Source organism: Megalopta genalis, chromosome 1, assembly GCF_051020955.1.
Source record: "Megalopta genalis isolate 19385.01 chromosome 1, iyMegGena1_principal, whole genome shotgun sequence".
Lineage (NCBI taxonomy): Eukaryota > Metazoa > Arthropoda > Insecta > Hymenoptera > Halictidae > Megalopta > Megalopta genalis.
In genome coordinates, this window is record NC_135013.1 from 27,264,355 (window position 1) to 27,282,498 (window position 18,144).

The 18,144-nt window shown below is 43.7% G+C and overlaps 1 protein-coding gene across 1 annotated transcript in view; it reads left to right on the top strand.

The window, feature by feature from the left end:
* LOC117220453 (receptor-type guanylate cyclase Gyc76C) overlaps positions 1-18,144 on the top strand; it is a 139,451-nt gene that overhangs the window by 73,980 nt on the left and 47,327 nt on the right. The window contains exon 4 of the mRNA XM_076524763.1: positions 4,233-4,430. Coding sequence (XP_076380878.1) covers positions 4,233-4,430 — 198 coding nt within the window. The remainder of the gene's footprint in view (positions 1-4,232; positions 4,431-18,144) is intronic.

Below are 18,144 nucleotides of genomic sequence, written 5' to 3' on the forward strand. Positions count from 1 at the left end.
CTTTTGATTGCATCGTATGTCGAGATTGAGACATTTATTCGATGAAAGAGTCTGTGTAATTTGAGCGACTTTAAGCGAAATACAATATTATATTACAATACAATGTAATACAATATTATATTACAATTCGATATAATACAGTATTATATTAGTATTAATTAATACAATTTTAATTAATACTTAATTGACGCTGAGACTGTGCACAAAAATGGACAATTTGAGAAGAGGAGATACGATTATTCGAACCTTGTGGATTGTTTTTATAGTTACCGATTATTAACAACTATAAAAATATAATAATAAAATAAAATAATAAAAAAATAAAAAATATAATAATAAAATATAATAATAAAATATAATAATAGAATATAATAATAAAATATAATAATAGAATATAATAATCAAAATAATAATAGAATATAATAATAAAATATCACAATAAAATATAATAATCGTATCTCCTATTCCCAAATTATCAACTTTGTACGCAATCTCAACGTCAATTAGGGAGAATTTACTGTAACATGAAGCCAGTCATCACGATTAAAACAATCAAATTAATGCTAAGAAAAGCCTCGGACGAAACCTAATACAAAAATGCAGCATTTCGTGCGCGACGCCTGATAACCTCGATTTCCACCGAATTCGTGAATTCTCTTTTATCGAACGTCTCGATGGACCAATCGGGAGCGATGCCGCGATACCATCAGGAGCCATCTGCGATCGGAGGAATCTCGGCGGAACAGTGACGGCGCATGAAACCATTCATTTAGCGGGTCCGGTCGCCGACGGAACCGAGAGACGCGGCCAAGTAGAGCAGCTTCCTCGGTCGGCAGACGTGTGTTATTATTCGCATTCCGCGGCGAGCGAATTCGGCGGTCGTGTAGGAAGAGCAGCAGGTGCAGGTTCAGGAATGCGAGCCATCCAACGGGAAGCGCAATGATTTTTTATAGCGTTCCCCCGAAACCGCATTAACGGTTCCCGGCGGGCTCGACGGCGCGGCGACGGCGACGGTGCGGCGCGTTGCGAAATTTCGCGTGCGTTCAGCCTCTCCGATTTTCCCGATATCCTCTGCGGCATACGACAGGCTGTTCGCGGCGAACCGCGCGCTCCGTTACGTAAGTCGGCGGACCCCCCGCTACCCCCTCTCCCCGGATAATTGATTACATCGCGTGTGTAATTCATTCCGGGAACAATGCGTGGGGCATAATTAAGCCATCGGGCCGGTGTTTTCCGTCGCTCGCGGCCGATCCGATCTAGAAATCGCGGGAAAACTGATACATTCCGCGGGACGTAACCGACCGACCATTTGTAAAACCGGCAGCCGGAGGATTTATACCGGCCGGCCGAGATGCAATGCCTCTAATTGCCTTCCAGCCGCGAGCCGCGAGGTGTTCCTCGAACAGGAAACGTCGCGAATCGCCTCGATCGCCGATTCAGGGATCCTAGGATACTCGAATAACACGGTCGATCGATTTAACGATGCTCGAAAATCTGTTCGCGCAAACACTTTCGGCGCAATTCTTTTAACAGATGTATCATAATTGTGTTATTAACCAAATTTGTCCTGTTTATTTTATTAATAAATTATATCACAATATGTTATTATGGTGTAACTATTTGTTATAGCTATTTATTATATAATTACTTATTATATTTGTTATACCTATTTATGCTATTAATAAATTGTATGATAATTGTACTATTAACAGAATTTATCTTATTTATTTTATTAATATATTATATCATAATATGTTATTATGATATAACTATTTATTATGTAACTACTTATATAACTACTACTATTATATTTATTATACCTATTTATGCTATTAATAAAGTATATCATAATTGTACTATTAACAGAATTTATCTTATTTACTTTATGAATAAATTATATCATAATATGTTATTATGATATAACTATTTATTATAGCTATTTATTATGTGACTACTTATATAAATACTACTACTATATTTATTATACCTATTTATGCTATTAATAAAGTATATCATAATTGTACTATTAAGAAAATTTATCTTATTTATTTTAATAATAAATTATATCATAATATGTTATTATGATATAACTATTTATTATACCAATTTTGTTATTAAGAAAATATATGTATAATAATTATACTATTGACATAATTTATTCTATTTATTTTGTCAATAAAATATATGATAATTATACCGTTAAAGAAGTGTATCATAATCGCTGTTTTAACACTTCGTCAGAATTGTATATAAAATTCAATTTCTACAAATTAATTTTTACACTAATCCATTGCAAGTTCTTAATTTTGTTAAGTATCTCAAGAGATAAGAATATCAAAAAATAATTAATGCCATATAACTTCGATTTGCAGCTTTAATTTAATCGGCAAGAATACTTTAAATCGATAAAAAAAGACTTTTAAGCATATCGACATGTCCGTCAAAGCGTCGACCGTTTACAAAATGTCGATAAAATGCGAAAAATATCGTCGATCGTTATTACCAAACTGCTGTAACAACAAGATCGAACTCGTCGAAACTTTTCTCGCTGTGTACGGATTTATCGACGGTTACACTTTCGACGCTGAATTGCCGAGCACGTAAATTGTCGAAGTTGTGCTACTCGGTAGGATCGGGGTGGGGGGAGGGAGGAGGGGTTGAGCATTGTTCCTTGGAATTCGGATTTGCATAATAACCGAGCGTGGCGGGCTCGCATACAGTCGGATACAAACGTGAGAGTCGTAGAAACGGTCCTTGTAGCCGGCGAACAGGACGGGTAACATTATGAATTGAACTTTAATCGGCGTTCCTACGAGCGAGGATCGTGTTCGAGGTGGCGAATAAATGCCGCTAAAAGTCACCGCGAGCCGCGCGAATTTATCGGGGCACCGCTCTCGGCGAAAACCGATCGCCGCCGATCGGCGAGCCATTGTTCCAATTACGCTCGGTAATTGTTACCTCATCGCTTCGTCATCCTACGCGGGCTCCTGGGCCCCGCGGTACGCGCACGCGCTCGCCCGGGACCGTTTACAGTGTCCGTCATCGTTAGAGCACCGATGAATATTCATGATTAGGAGTTACGGTAACGTAATTATCCCCATTAAAGCAGGAGGGGGCGAGGGGGGCGAGCCTCGGGAAACAATCGGGGGGAGACAAGTGCGCGAGAGTCCTGCGACTCGCGTGCGAGGATCGGAGCCGCGTGTCCCAGTCATTCCAATTCGAGATGACGAAAGGCACGCCTCGCGTAACGCGTTGAGCAATCGTCGATGATCGCGCGGCGAATTTTTGGCCTCCCGATCGCCAGAAATTTAGAGACTTTTTTAATTCACCGATGGAAAGTTCCGATCCTTTTTTTTCTCGCGTTTTTTCTCTCGTTGCGAACCGTGTCCCAAAAATGTCTCGTAATCCGGAAATGGCGGGTTCGTTAGATCATTTGAAGTAACTTCTTCCTTTACAAAAATTGTCTCCGAGGCACCGTTAACGAGTTATGAACGAAAAACAGTGACCAATAAGAATCGAGTACGGCTGACGCGAGGCGGCCCAGCGCACGAAGCCCAGTTCCGCTCACTGGCTCGATCGCCTCGCGCCAGCTGAGCTCGCCTCTCATTGGCCACTGTTTTTCGTTAATATCTCGTTAACGGTGCCTCGGAGAAAATTTTTGTAAAGGAAAAAGTTGCATCGAATGACCCGAGGAACCCGCCACTTTCGGATTACGAGACATTTTTGGGATACCCTGTATAATATAACCGTGTTTTAAGCGGAGAGTCTCAAATAAATCGTTGAAATAAGCATGATTTTCTCCATTTATTTTATAACGTAAAACATTAATAAAACTTCTCGTCACTTTCCATGCACATTCTCTGACGTTTCAGGATACATGAATCTTTTTCTCGCTACATTTCATCGACCTTTGTTCACTGAAATAACAAATCTCGTTCTCCCGGTCGACGGTGTTGATCGGCGATTTAGAACCAAATAGTTAGTTAGTTGTTCTTTTTAATGAAATGTTCAAAAGTACAGCATTCCTCATTTCCACCGGTTAGGACAAAATACGAAATGAAGTTATATTTTTCATAAGCGCGCGACGCATTCTCGACAACGGCGAGAAAGCAACTTTAAATTTCAGCGAGAAAAACGCGAAGCCGGTGATTTCGACCGGCTCGGTAGGTTTACCGTTAATGAATCACGGTCGAGAGACGGCATTCTAATTCGACGACGATTGTGTGTTGCAGATTAACAATGATCCGAACATACTACCGAACGTAAGGCTGGTGATGCGATGGAACGACACGAGGGGAGAGACCGTGGAAGCTACCAAGGCAATGATCGATATGATCTGCGACGGGGTTGCTGCCTTCTTTGGACCAGAAGGCTCGTGCTACGTCGAAGCCATAGTCGCTCAGTCCCGCAACATACCCATGATTAGTTATGTAAGTACTTTGAACGATACTACTAAGAGAACGCTTGCACTGCGATTCGCCCCGCGAAACTGGATTGCGGATCGCGATCCGCTTGTCCGGTTATACCACGTGTCCCGCCTTTTAGGCTTTCACGGTTAGGCTTTTACCTCGAGGTTAACCACGCTTTTCCAAATACATATACACATACCGAACGGATCTTTTATCCTTGTGGAAACAGTCGGGTTTGGTTCGTACGATTTTTCTTCGCGCCGAATCGCCGACCGCGAACGACGAAGATAAATCTTCTTCTGGAAATGTCGCTTGGAAACGAAGCGAAGATCTAGAAGTCGAGTCGTGATGTTCAACCGCTTCCAACTGGAAAGGACGAAGATAAATCTTCTTCGAATCGTAGACCAATCTCGCTTGATATTTAGCGTCGTTTCATTTGAATTTCCGGCGAAATAATTATTGTTTAATAGTTGTGTTTTTTGGACGTCGTTCGATCGCTTTGGTTTTCTCCGAAACTGGCGAGGAATATAAAGTGGTTAATTGTTTGAAAATTATGGAGTGTCAAGTTGACAGAAGTGAACGTTTACGATTTAATTGTACAGCAAAATATGTCGGCGGTGTTCATTCTCGTTAAAACTTGACATTCCATGGCTTTCGAAAAATTAATCACGTCATTGCTCATGCGGGACGAGAAAATTAGATTAGAATTATTACAATTATATTATTTATACGATTATTACAATTACATTATTTATTCAATTATTACAATTATATTATTTATACGATTATATATATATATATATATATATATATATATATATATATATATAAAATATGGTTAGTTATATATAGTTATAATATAGTTGTATATATAATTATATAGTTATATATATAGTAATATAATTATATATATATAATATGGTTAGTTATATATAGTTATAATATAGTTGTATATATAATTATATAGTTATATATATATATATATATATATATATATATAACTATATATAGCTATATATAATTATATTACTTATACGACTACTACAATTATATTATTTATACAATTACCGGGCTGGAAATTTCAATCGAAATTAAAACCGCACGATCTCACGGACCGACCCATATCAATTCGTGATCTCGAAAGATAATTAACATGACCAGTCGACGTCAGCTTCTCGGTTTCCCTGCACCGGTTCGAAGATTCCACTCTTCCGGTAAAGATGATCCCCGCCCCTCGTCGTCGAGCCTCTCCCATTTTGCTGAACCGGCGCTCATCGAACGACGGTCGCCCGTCGAAATCATTGAGAAGCAATATCGAGGATACGCGTGTCCGACCTCGCGGTTCTGGAGTCGCAGAAAGTCTTATTCGCGAACCTGTTTCGCGGCGGTTGTTGTTGTTCTCGCCGGTCGCTGCAGGGCTTCGTCCCGCGTGAGAACAGCGGGGTTGTAGGGTGACGAAGGCCGGGAGTGTTGAAGTTGTCGAAGGTGGAGCGCAGCCGGAGAGCTGGTTGACGAACGCGGGGGAGGCGGATGTGTGCCGACAAATTGAACACCCGCGGCGTGACAATATAATTACGGGCTGGTTCGGTGGTTCGCCGTCTGTATCTCGGAACTTTCGAACCCGCGACGTCGGGGAACACGCGATCACCCCGCTTCGGGGCTTCGAAAAATTAGCATATCGTCTTCACGTTCGACCCTCCGCCGCGCTCTTTGTCTCGGCCCCCGGGACCAGCCGATCCGAGCCAACACGGTTCTAATTCAATTCCAAAACGATCTCCATTTCCTGGGTCTCGATCCCGACCACCTGGATCGTCGAGCAACGAAACTTTCGGTTGCTCGGGGTAACTTTTGGCTTGAACTCCTTGTCTTCGCTAATGATCATAAGTTTTTGAATTTAGTAGAAGAAAAAGCAAATTTGTGTTCATCGTGTGCCTATGTTTAATTGTATGCTTGCCTATTGGTGACGAGAATACATAATTTTCGTCGAACCTACCGAATCGCTTGAATTAACCCCTTAACGTGCGCGCTCGTGTTAACTCGAGCGTGCTAAACTGGACAAACTGTGCACACTCGAGATAATTCGAGCGGCGTTGTACTTTATGTTGCTATCATTTTTCACACTCGAATGCAATCGAGAATTGAAAATAACAATGTGAAAGCAAAAAAAAACAATCGTTTTATTGATATTTATCGTTTACATGGGATTGTAAGCTACAACACTTACTTATTCAAGTATAAAATATATCCTTTTTCTACTTATCACTTACGACTTATCTCTTCCTTGTGAGCCGCTTTCCGACAGCGTATTCATATTCAGATTCTGATTCGTATATTTTTCAATATATATTTTACTAAAATATAACGTAAAATAAAATATAATAATAATAATAATAATTTATCAAAATCCAAAATTGCAATACAAATTTTGATTATTTTTGTATTTTTGTAATTTCCTTGCCAAGACAACGTTCTAAATTGTGTTTTTTTACATTAAAAAAAATTGATTTTTTTTGGCCGGCCTTTTTAAAAAAAAACTGCATTAAAGGGTTAAGCAATTTATTCGATCATTTCCTACGATAGAAACTTCATAAGTTCAACGATTTTGAAATTAAAAATGGGAAACCGGACATTTTTCGACCGGCATGTTAGTTAATGTTAATGTTGTTTAATGTTTAATGTTTAACTATTTAAATAGTTAAATGTTTGATGTTAAAAGAATTGCGTAACATTCATGCTTAACAGTTTTCTATTGCAAATCTCCATCACCATTCAGACTAATCGAATTATGGCAAGGGGTAACAAATTTTGTGACTGAAGATCCCGCAGGGTTAAATTGTCAGCTAATTGTATACATAACATAACAAGAATTTAAGAATACGTGGTTAACAAAGGGTTTTCCCTAAAATAAATAAAATAAATAAAAAAACATGTTCTACTCGTTGAACGAAGAAATATATTTTCCCCATCTTCTGATTCGGACAATCTTTACGGACAATTCTTCAGTCGCTTACTCGACTTGCTGATACAAAATTTCTTTAGACACAGACAGGAAATTTCAACGTAGATCTTCTGTGATCAGAGAGCAGTTCCAGTAAAATGTCCATGGAAACCGGGTCACAGCTATCTCGACCCTAAATTCGAAAAGCCTAGGGATCAGCTAGCCTAAGGTCGAGCCGGTCTAGCCCTAGGTTAGGCCTCGCTATCTCGGCTGCGACCGTGAATTATCGCGGGCTTAGCGTATCTGAAGCCGTAGATTATCCTAGGTCCGAAGCTCGTGACGCGCTCGTCTAAGCAGGATCTAGAAACGTGTTCATTGCAGCGCGAACCGAATCGAACCGGTTCCGCTCGAACAAAGTGGACGCCGCTTATTCGGCTCGGATCCGTTCGAACACGCATTCCTAATTCGAACTGTCTCTATTAAAGCTCGGCCGCAGACGGACCGTCGGCTTAAATCACCTTGGGCCCGAGCTATTCTGGGCTCCGTCCGCGCTAAGATTAGCCGGTTGCTTCCAATTAGGATACCGCCGCCTATGACAAACGGCCGCGCTAACATCCGTGGACTGTCCCTTTTGTAGAATTCGTCTGGCCCGCCGCGCGCGACCGTCTCCCGTGCCACAGACGTGCCCACAATGTTGCGACTTCGCGTATGTGATTCACAGCCGCGGCGTCGCGTTCATTCAGCTTCGGAGACACAGTCGCGACTCGGCGATTTTCGCGAAAGCGATCGCCGCCGACTCTTCCACGGAAATCGTCGACGCTGTAACGAAGCAGCTGGCAGAAAATCGCGGGGACCGTTCGTCGCGGAGCGTCGCGCGAAAAGGCGATTCGAAAAATGGCTCGAATACCGTGACGTCACCGTGCGTACAATGACGTTATCGCGGCGTTATTTTTAGCGCCAGGGTCAGACGGAAACTTTGGGATCGAAGGTTATTTATGGAAGAAATTATCGGGAAGTGGGCCGGTCGGAACGAGCGAGCAGCGAATCCGCGCGCGACTATTTTTAACCGGCCCGATCGGGACCGCTTGTCCAGCGTCTCGCTACTCGGGACGAAGAGCCGAGCGATCCGAAAGCAATAGAGTAATTAAATCTAATCGTCCGATCGTCGAGAGTTGAGACGAGTGTCCGTTTGAGAGCAAAACTCTCGACTGTTGCTCTACAGTTTCGTACATGCGGGACTCGTCGGGCCCTTTTCGCCCGCCCTTGTCTTGCCCAGCTGTATGCGGAGTATCGAGATAAAATAGGATCACTGTCAGATAATTACTTCCATAAAACGAATCGGTTTCGTACTGTATTTCGTACTCGAGAGCTTTATTCTGAGATGGTCACTCGCCTTTACTGTAATTTCTCCCAAATTCGCGCTCAGATTGCGCACAAAAATGGATAATTTGGGAAGAGGAGACGCGATTATTCGAACCTCGTGACTCTTTTTTATGGTTACCGATTGTCAACAATCATAAAAACGAGCCGCGAGGCTCGAATAATCGCGTCGACGAGCGCGGATCGTCGAAGTACAGTAATTTCTGCCTCATTCGCGCTCCGATTGCGCACAAAAATGAACAATTTGGGAAGAGGAGATGCGATTATTGGAACCTTGTGACTCTTTTTTGTAGCTACCGATTGTCAACAATTATAAAAACGAGCCGCGAGGCTCGTATAATCGCGTCGACGAGCGCGGATCGTCGGAGTACAGTAATTTCTGCCTAATTCGCGCTCCGATTGCGCACAAAAATGGACAATTTCGGAGAGGAGATGCGATTATTGGAACCTTATAACTCGTTTTTGTAGCTACCGATTGTCAACAATTATAAAAACGAGCCGCGAGACTCGAATAATCGCGTCGACGAGCGCGGATCGTCGGAGTACAGTAATTTCTGCCTAATTCGCGCTCGGTTTGCGCACAAAAATGAACAATTTGGGAAGAGGAGACGCGATTATTGGAACCTTATGACTCGTTTTTATAGTTACCGATTGTCAACAATCATAAAAACGAGCCGCGAAACTCGAATAATCGCGTCGACGAGCGTGGATCGTCGGAGTACAGTAATTTCTGCCTAATTCGCGCTCGGTTTGCGCACAAAAATGGGCAATTTCGGAGAGGAGATGCGATTATTGGAACCTTATGACTCGTTTTTATAGTTACCGATTGTCAACAATTATAAAAACGAGCCGCAATGCTCGAATAATCGTGTCTCCTCTTCCCAGATTGTCCATTTTTATGCGCAATCCGAGCGCGAATTAAGGAGAAATTACTGTACTCCGACGATCCGCGCTCGTTCGACTGAAAATTCTTGGAAATCATGGGTGGTAGAGACTCGGTTCGTCCCGCGAGCAGGGTTTTCGTGAAAGTGTCCACAATGTTAACGGTTCCTCTCGAGGTGGCTCGCGGAAAAGTCGAGTTCCGCGCAGGTCGCTCGTTGGAAAGTTTCGCGACCAAACACGCTCCAACGGGCAGATGAAATACGAGGAAGTCCGGCGGATGACATGTTCCAGCGCTGGAAACACCGTACGGTGCTGTGAAAAATGTTTTGGCGAAGTTTCCTAAGTGTAATTTGTCGGAGTGGAAATGACCCGTGACTTGGAGATTAAAAATTAACTGACTGTATTTTTTATTTCAAAATTGCTGAAATTATAAAGACTGCCGTAAAAGATATCTTAATTGAATAATTAACACTAGATTTACGGAGCACTAAAAAACAGCTGTTTTATATTAGTTTATATTATTATATTATTTTATTGTACCATTTGCCGTAAGTAACGTATAAATTGAATAAATAACTCATAAATGTATCTTTACGATATGAATAATCGTAAATTAAAAAAATTAGTGACCCGTCATTTCGATGGGTTCCGTAATCTAGTGTTAATAATTTTAATAATAATAATCGATAATCTTTATAATAAAAATGGCGATAGATCAAAATAAATGCAGTTTCAATATTGTTATTAGAGCGAGACGCATTAGTCACTTTTAATGCTCGATAGGTCAGGATTAAAAATTATTCAGTGGCGTAAAAAAATTGTTGGTTAATCTGAAACAGTCTCTTTTATTGTTAATTCTTTGTAGTTTCTTAACACGTTCGCTGGCAGCGTCTCTCGCTTACATAATTATATTTATTGCATTTATCGCGTTAAATACACTGTATCCTCTTATAAAATATGCTAAAAATGCCGATGCGTGACAATCTCAAGTAATTATGTTCATAAAATTCATTCAATAATACAAAAATGTAAAATACATTGTAAAATAAATTGTAATTTTGTAAAATACAAAACCATGGTCGTCGTACATGCGTGACGCTAATAGCGAACGCGTTAAGTACTAATCATTTATTTCACTCCAAGGCGGATTTCATACAATTTGTATTTTCTATCGTTCTCCTCACACTTCTTCGCGCATCTAATATTTTTCTACCGACTTACTTCAGCTTATTCTTGCACGATACACTTCCCTGTGACCGTCTTCGACGTCTCCACCAATATCCGAGATACTTTATGCCGCGCGTCTGAAAGAACCCCGCAACCTCTAGGGTTATCTTGGGCCGACTAGAGCGGTCCAGCAGAAAAAGGGACGCGTCGGGTATCTTCCCGAGCACTATATCACCCCAAAACGGCACGCAAATCGGCATGCGCCGTCCGGCCGACTTCCCTTGTTAGCGCAGCCGGTTCCCGATCGGTCCGCTCCGAAAGGAATTAACGGGCAGAAGGCGGAGGAAAGAAAATGAAGCAGAAAAAGAGAGAAGAGGAGTGTGTGTGTGAGTGTGTGAGACAGAGAAAGAGAGAGACGAGAGAAAAAAAGAGAACGTTTCCTCGATGGAAGTCGTAAGGTCGCACGGTCTCTCGAGGACTCTCGCTCGATTCCCGGCGCGGCGATTCGAATATGAGAAAGTGGTACGCGGACGTAAAAAGGCCTCCAGACTAATTTATGTTAATTGGAGGTCGTAAGAGAATGAAACGGACACGCGAGAACGCGAATCGTTTCGCCGGGGAAAACGAGAAGGGATAAAAGGCGCTCGGCTTCGGCTCCGGAGGCCTCTCGGCTCGGCTCCGGAGGCCTCTCGGCTCGGCTCGGCGCGGCGCGGCGCGGAGCGCGATCCGCTCCGGAGGCGGCCCCGCGGCTCGTTCGCGATCGAAAACGTAAATCGGCGGCCCTTCTCCGGCCCGCGAGGGACGAGCCCGCCGCAGAAGCGTAAGGAGAGGCCCGGCCGCTTCTTACTTTCACCTAGTTTCACTCGTTAGCAGTCGCGAGCGGGGACCGTCTCTCGCCTTTAGCGGGCACGCGTCGTTGAATTTCGTCGAGGCTCGCGCTTTTTCTTGCCGGCGCGCCGAGCTGCCGTGCCGCCCCGCCGCCGGATATGTTCGCGTCGCTTCCGTCGGATTATTTTCTGCTTACGGCCGGCACGCTCTCTCGCCTTTCCCGCCCGTTTTCAACAGAGGCGAGCCCGCTCTGCCGCGCCGCGGACAATTAAAACCGCGATTTCGTAACGCCGCGAGCATCGGCGAAGCTATCGACGCGATCGCTCGCTGGAAGCTGAGCTTGCTTCACCCTTACAGCGCCCACCGACGAACGTATCCTTGCCGGCTACGCTTGAGAAAATGTAATTTTCATCGAATCGCGGTTCCATTTCTCGATTTATGCTCCTTCTTGAATTTTTTAATCGCGTCGCTAACTAAGAATCGGTGTGTAACTGATACGGTTAGGAGAGTTTCGCTAATGATTTTATTGTTGAGATGATCTCTTGGAAATGAACGCGATATTAATTAATTAAATATTGGGCTCGTTTCGCCAGGATCTATATAAACAATAGAATTATTATGCAGAAGAGCACTTCCTACTGTAATCGACGTCTTGCCGATTCCTGCGACAGCGAGAGTCGCGAATGCGGCTCAAGTATTGAATTCTGTAACTCGAAAGTGGCCCGCGTGCATTGGCTGTTGCTCAGTCGCAGTGCCGGATTATTAAGTCTTCGTTGATTCGTGCATTTAACCGTTTCGCATCGAGCGATGCGCGTCGGAAACGCGAATGGAACGCGTCTCGATAACACGGTGCAGTGATTTCTCCGTAATTCGCGCTTCGATCCTGCACAAAAGTGGACAATTTGGGACGACGAGATACGATTATTCGAGCCATGCGTCTCGTTTTCACATTCGTTGGCAATCGGTAACTACAAGAGCTCGAACAGTCGTCGTATCTTCTGTTCCGAAATTGTCCATTTTCGTGCGCAATCCGAGCGCGAATTAGGGAGAAATTACAGTGTTCAGCCGGCAGAGGAACGGCAAACCGCGGCTCCATTGTAAAGAAAAAGCGAGGCGAATGGTGTGGCAATGTAGGAAACGCGTGGTTTCTTCGGCAACGTGCTCGAATGGTGAAAAAGAGGTCCGGGTGATCGGTATCCAGGCGGATTTCGCACGATCCGCCGCGGAATCGCAGAGGTGGACGGCCGTCCAACGGGTCACCGTACAAAGTAACGGATGCCTAACGGGGAAAATGCAAATCACGGGCGAACCTCGGTTCGCGGAGATTCGAGAGGTGGACACGGGCTGGCCAGAACGCGTGGACCACCCTGTATGTACAGGCCGCGGCCACCGGTGCCCATTTAGGTACATGCCTGTAGGTGGACGCGGAGAGTGCCCACCTATGCGAAGCTCTCCGGTAACGAGCGCATACGGGCACCAGTGGGAACTTTCGATAAGTGCTCGCTCGCTCCTCTCCTCTCCTCTCGAGAGCTCCGCGATCTCTCTCTCTCTCTCTCTCTCTCTCTCTCTCTCTCTCTCTTTCTCTCTCCTCTCGAGAGCTCCGCGATCTCTCTCTCTCTCTCTCTTTCTCTCGCTCTCTGTCTCTCCTCTCGAGAGCTCCGCGATCTCTCTCTTTCTCTCGCTCTCTCTGTCTCTCTGTCTCTCTCTCGCTCGCTTCCTCTCGTTCCGCCTCCGTCTCTCTCTTTCTCGCGCTCCACGCACACGCACTCTCGCGCCGATCACTGCATCCCAGTGGTTGGTGCAACCACCTGTTGATTGCGCCGCCGCTACGCGCCGCGCTGCACCAGCCGATGACGTCCCCGCGGATCGGAAAACTATTGAACCGCGCGGCGGAATTGCATCGCGCCGGTGCACGGTGCGCCGAGTAAACAGGGCTTCGAGGACCGCCAGAAGTCGCATCTTCGGTTTTCGATGCCTCGTTACAACGCGTCGCGGCTCGCGAAGCGGTTTCGTAGCCGTCTTCGGCGATCGGCGATTACGACTTTACGATTAAACGTATTTATAGACGATTTATTACATAATTGTACTCGGCGTCCGGAGCCAAGAAACTCGAGCCACACGTGCTTAGCCAGGAGCGTGCGCTAATGAATCAATCTTTAGACTCTGACGATGATCGTCGCGCCAGCATTGCCGTTCCCGCGATAATTAGACGGCCGGTCTTCGCGCGAAATAAGTATCGTCTACCGCGATCGCAACGAATAGAAGCCGATCAAACGTGCACCCGCTCCGTGTTAATTAATCTCGAAAATCGCGAATGATGTAACGGGCGTGTTTCAGATCGTTCGAGTGGTCTCGATGCTCCGCGATTCGCTCGTTTTTCTCGCAAATGCATAAAGTTCGCGGTAATAACTTAATTGCGGGTTGTTTTACGTCTTGATCTTAAGTAGACATATATTTCGTTAGGAAGATCGAAGCGGAAAGGGGCAGATCGTTGCACGTGTCTTCGAGGTTTCTAGAAAAATCATGCTGCGAGAGGAAACGCTGAAAAACGACGTTCACGAATTAGAAGACGGAAGCGTTAAGGGCTGACAAATTACTCCGGGTGATCCGAGAAAGATAATTATGTATCCCGTTCGTCGTTCGGGAATACAGTAATGTCTCTCTAATTGAAGTGCGCCCAGATTGCGCACAGAAATGGAAAATTCGGGAAGAGGAGATACGATTATTCGAGCCTTGCGGTTCATTTTTATAGTTACGAATTGTCCGCAATTATAAAAACAAGCCGCAACGCTCGAATAATCGTATCTCCTCTTCCCAAATTATCCAATTTAGTGGACAATCTGAGCGTCAGTTAGGGAGACATTACTGTAATTCGTTCAATGCATAGAAAAATGATACATTTCATTATAGAGAGGAGTACAGTAAATTCTCCCTAATTGTACACAAAAATGGACAATTTGGGAAGAGGAGATACGATTATTCGATCCTTGCGGTTCAGTTTTATAGTTACGAATTGTCAACGACTATAAAAAACGAGCTGCAACGCTCGAATAATCGTATTCTCCTCTTCCCAAATTATCCAATTTAGTGGACAATCTGAGCGTCAGTTAGGGAGGCATTACTGTAATTCGTTCAATGCATAGAAAAATGATACATTTCATTATAAAAAGGAGTACAGTAAATTCTCCCTAATTGTACACAAAAATGGACAATTTGGGAAGAGAAGATACGATTATTCGATCCTTGCGTTCATTTTTATAGTCACGAATTGTCGACAACTATAAAAAACGAGCTTCAAGGCTCGAATAATCGTATCTTCCTCTCCCCAAATTCTCCATTTCTCTGCCCAATCTGAGCGTCAGTTAGGGAGACATTTACTGTACGACATTCGTCGGCTCGAACAACTTCCTCCGCCAGTTCTCCAGGCGTTCGTCAAGCAGGTTTACTACCCTCGATTCCGACAGATGCTTTCACCCCCTTCGACGGGAACATTAGCCGGTTGGAACGGCACGTGTCAAATACTTTTGTAGCAGGCTTTCATTAAAATCGTTGATTGGCACCTCAATACGTTCCCCTGTCAGAGCGGATTGAAAGGGGAGGGGGGTGGGGGAGGGGCGCGCGGTGAAACGAAAGAAACACAATGCCGCGTTTCAGCTTTCCCAAAGTCGGCCGTGTTGTTAGACCACGAAGCAGGCCCGCGGTTAGTAACGAGCATGGTAGCCTGACGCGCGAGAGCGGAGCTGGCTCTCTCGCCTCAGAATCCGCGGCAAGATTGCTCGCAATTTCGCGTGCGATACTCCGAGGGTCCGCGTTAACGGCTCCACGTCGAATTACCCTTCGGGACCTTACATAACTCGATTTGAACCGTTCGCTCCGAGGCGAAGCGGAGCCGCGTTGAAACCGGAGAACGTTGCACAGTGGCAAATTCCGCGGGAAGCTAACCGAAAACGGTGCTTCCAATTCGAACAGGAATTGTGCAACGGATATCGCATTCTGCGACTAGAATTTCTCGGTCTGCGTTGTAAATGGCGCCGAAACGTGGCGAATTGTTGCAGAAAACTGCGACGCTGTCTGATCGTTGGACTCCGGATATCGTGCAATTTATGGGAAAAATTAATAATAATCGCAAGAAAGAAATTAACGATGTAGAAATTTCGATTATTATAAGAGGGAAGAGCATTTTTATCTGAATTGTGCTTCTTGCATTTAGCTTTTCGCACTCGAAGCTATTCTAATTCGATGTCTAAAGCATGTTTTCTGTTATAATTTATTGCAAACTTGTACATGTACATGTGCGTGTACTTGTGCATGTGAATGGACGTTATTTATCAGATCATGTATCATGTAATAGAATAAAATAGATGAAATAAAACGAGAAAATTAGGATAGTACAAAATACAATAAATTAAACTCAAATCAAGTGCAATATTTTGTACAACGAATTTCGGATTACACTGTTATTAAACTCTCAATTCTCGATCATTGAACAGCTGTAACTGTATTAAAGCTATCATAAAAACACAACTATCTTCAAAATTACAGCTTGAAGTCTCCACTTTATGATACCATACTCTAATTTTTAATATTATGCATCCCCACGTCTGTTGCATCCTAAATCTGAGCACATATTAGTGAACCGAAAAAGTGCAAAATTTAACACTCTCTATGTAGTTGCAAAAATCATTTGCAATCATGCTGTAAACAGCACCGTAAAGTTAACACCTTTTCCTTCAATTTGAGGGCAGAGTTGAATCGTTACGATTTGTCTCCGCAAAGTTACAGCACTTTAAACGTCATCCGGACTGCACATCATATTTCAGAAGTTACAAGCACGTAATCTCATCCTGTACACAACAAAAGGCCAAGATGTTCACTTTTATTATTATTTAAGACTGCGATACATAACGAAGTTTTCTGAAGGAAATATTTCGAGAAAAACCCGTCCGCCAAGGATGAAACAATTTTTACCTTGCATGTAAACATCGCGCAATAACCTTGATTCCAGATCACTAGAACTTGCGCACAGATGGAGTAATGTCTCTCTAATTGACGCCCAGATTGCGCACAAAAATGGACAATTTGGGAAGAGGATTATTTAAGTTATTTTTAAGAGGATATTATATATATTATTATTATTATTATATATATATATATAAAGCAAATAAGAATCATCCTCTTAATAATATATATATAATAATAATAATATATATAAGAGGATATTATAATATATATTAATATTATATCTATATATATTAATAATATATATTATATTATAAGATATTATATAGAGGGTATTATATATATATAATTGTCCACAATTATTATATATATATTATTATATATATATAATTGTCCACAATTATTATATATATTATTATATATATATATAATAATTGTGGACAATTTATAACTATAGAATCATCCTCTTAATAATATATATATATTATTATTATTAATAATATATATATTATTAAGAGGATAATTCTATAATTATAAATTGTCCACAATTATATAAAAACGAGCCGCGAAGCTCGAATAATCGTATCTCCTCTTCCCAAATTATCCATTTTTCAGTGGGCAATCTGAGCGTCAGCAAAGGAGACATTACCGTACATCAAAATATAGCAGCGGCCTAGCGAATCGAAAACCTCGCGCGCGTTCCCGGATCTCGGCTTTTCAAGGAACCGGGGCGCGGAACGCTTCCCGCCGTCGCGAAATTACATTGTAATCGCGGAACCGCGATCTCCGATAGAAAGGGCATCGATCTCCGGAGTTCGAGACGTCCTCCGCTCCCTTTGCCGAGGATTCCCGTGATTGGAATCGCGGATGACGCGGGGCGCGGCGCGAAGCGGCTAGCCGAGCCGAGCCGAGAGAAGCAGCGAGTAAACAGCATCAATTACCGATATATAAATTCCAGCGGTTTCGCTTGTCCGGGGTTAGATGGGTCGCGTGTACGGACGGAGAGACCGGACTCGCTCGTTAATCCGTGTCTACGAATGAAAACGGATTAAATCGTGACGATTCCGCAACTGGAAACCCGAGTAACCGGAGCTGGATCGGCTCTCCGCGAAAGGAGCAATATTATTCCATCGATGGCGCATTTGCATGAAAACTGCTGATTCCCCTGACCTTCGCGGTCTATTTATAGCCGAGCCTGTTGATGCCCCACGCACCTGGAACGGACGCTTACCTGGTCCGGCTTGGTGTCAGTCCGTCGTTGTCCTGACACCGTATGTATATTCCCCTCTACCTTCGCGCGAACGTCGGAATTAACGCGTTATCCGGGCTCGGACTCGCGGCGCAATTCATCGATCAGTTTTCCCATGACCGGGACCTTCGGCACCTTTCAGTTTCGCCTAATCGCGGCCCGACCTTCCGCGCGCCGCGTCCGCGTAACGAAGTTTTCGGCGAACGGAAACCGAATTCGGTGCTCTTTTGTCGCTCGTATCCTCGATCTCTCTGGGACCTTGTCGGCACGCAGAGTACGCGGCATCCGAGCTATACGTCCAATTTGCATAGCTGCGAATGCATAACTCGATC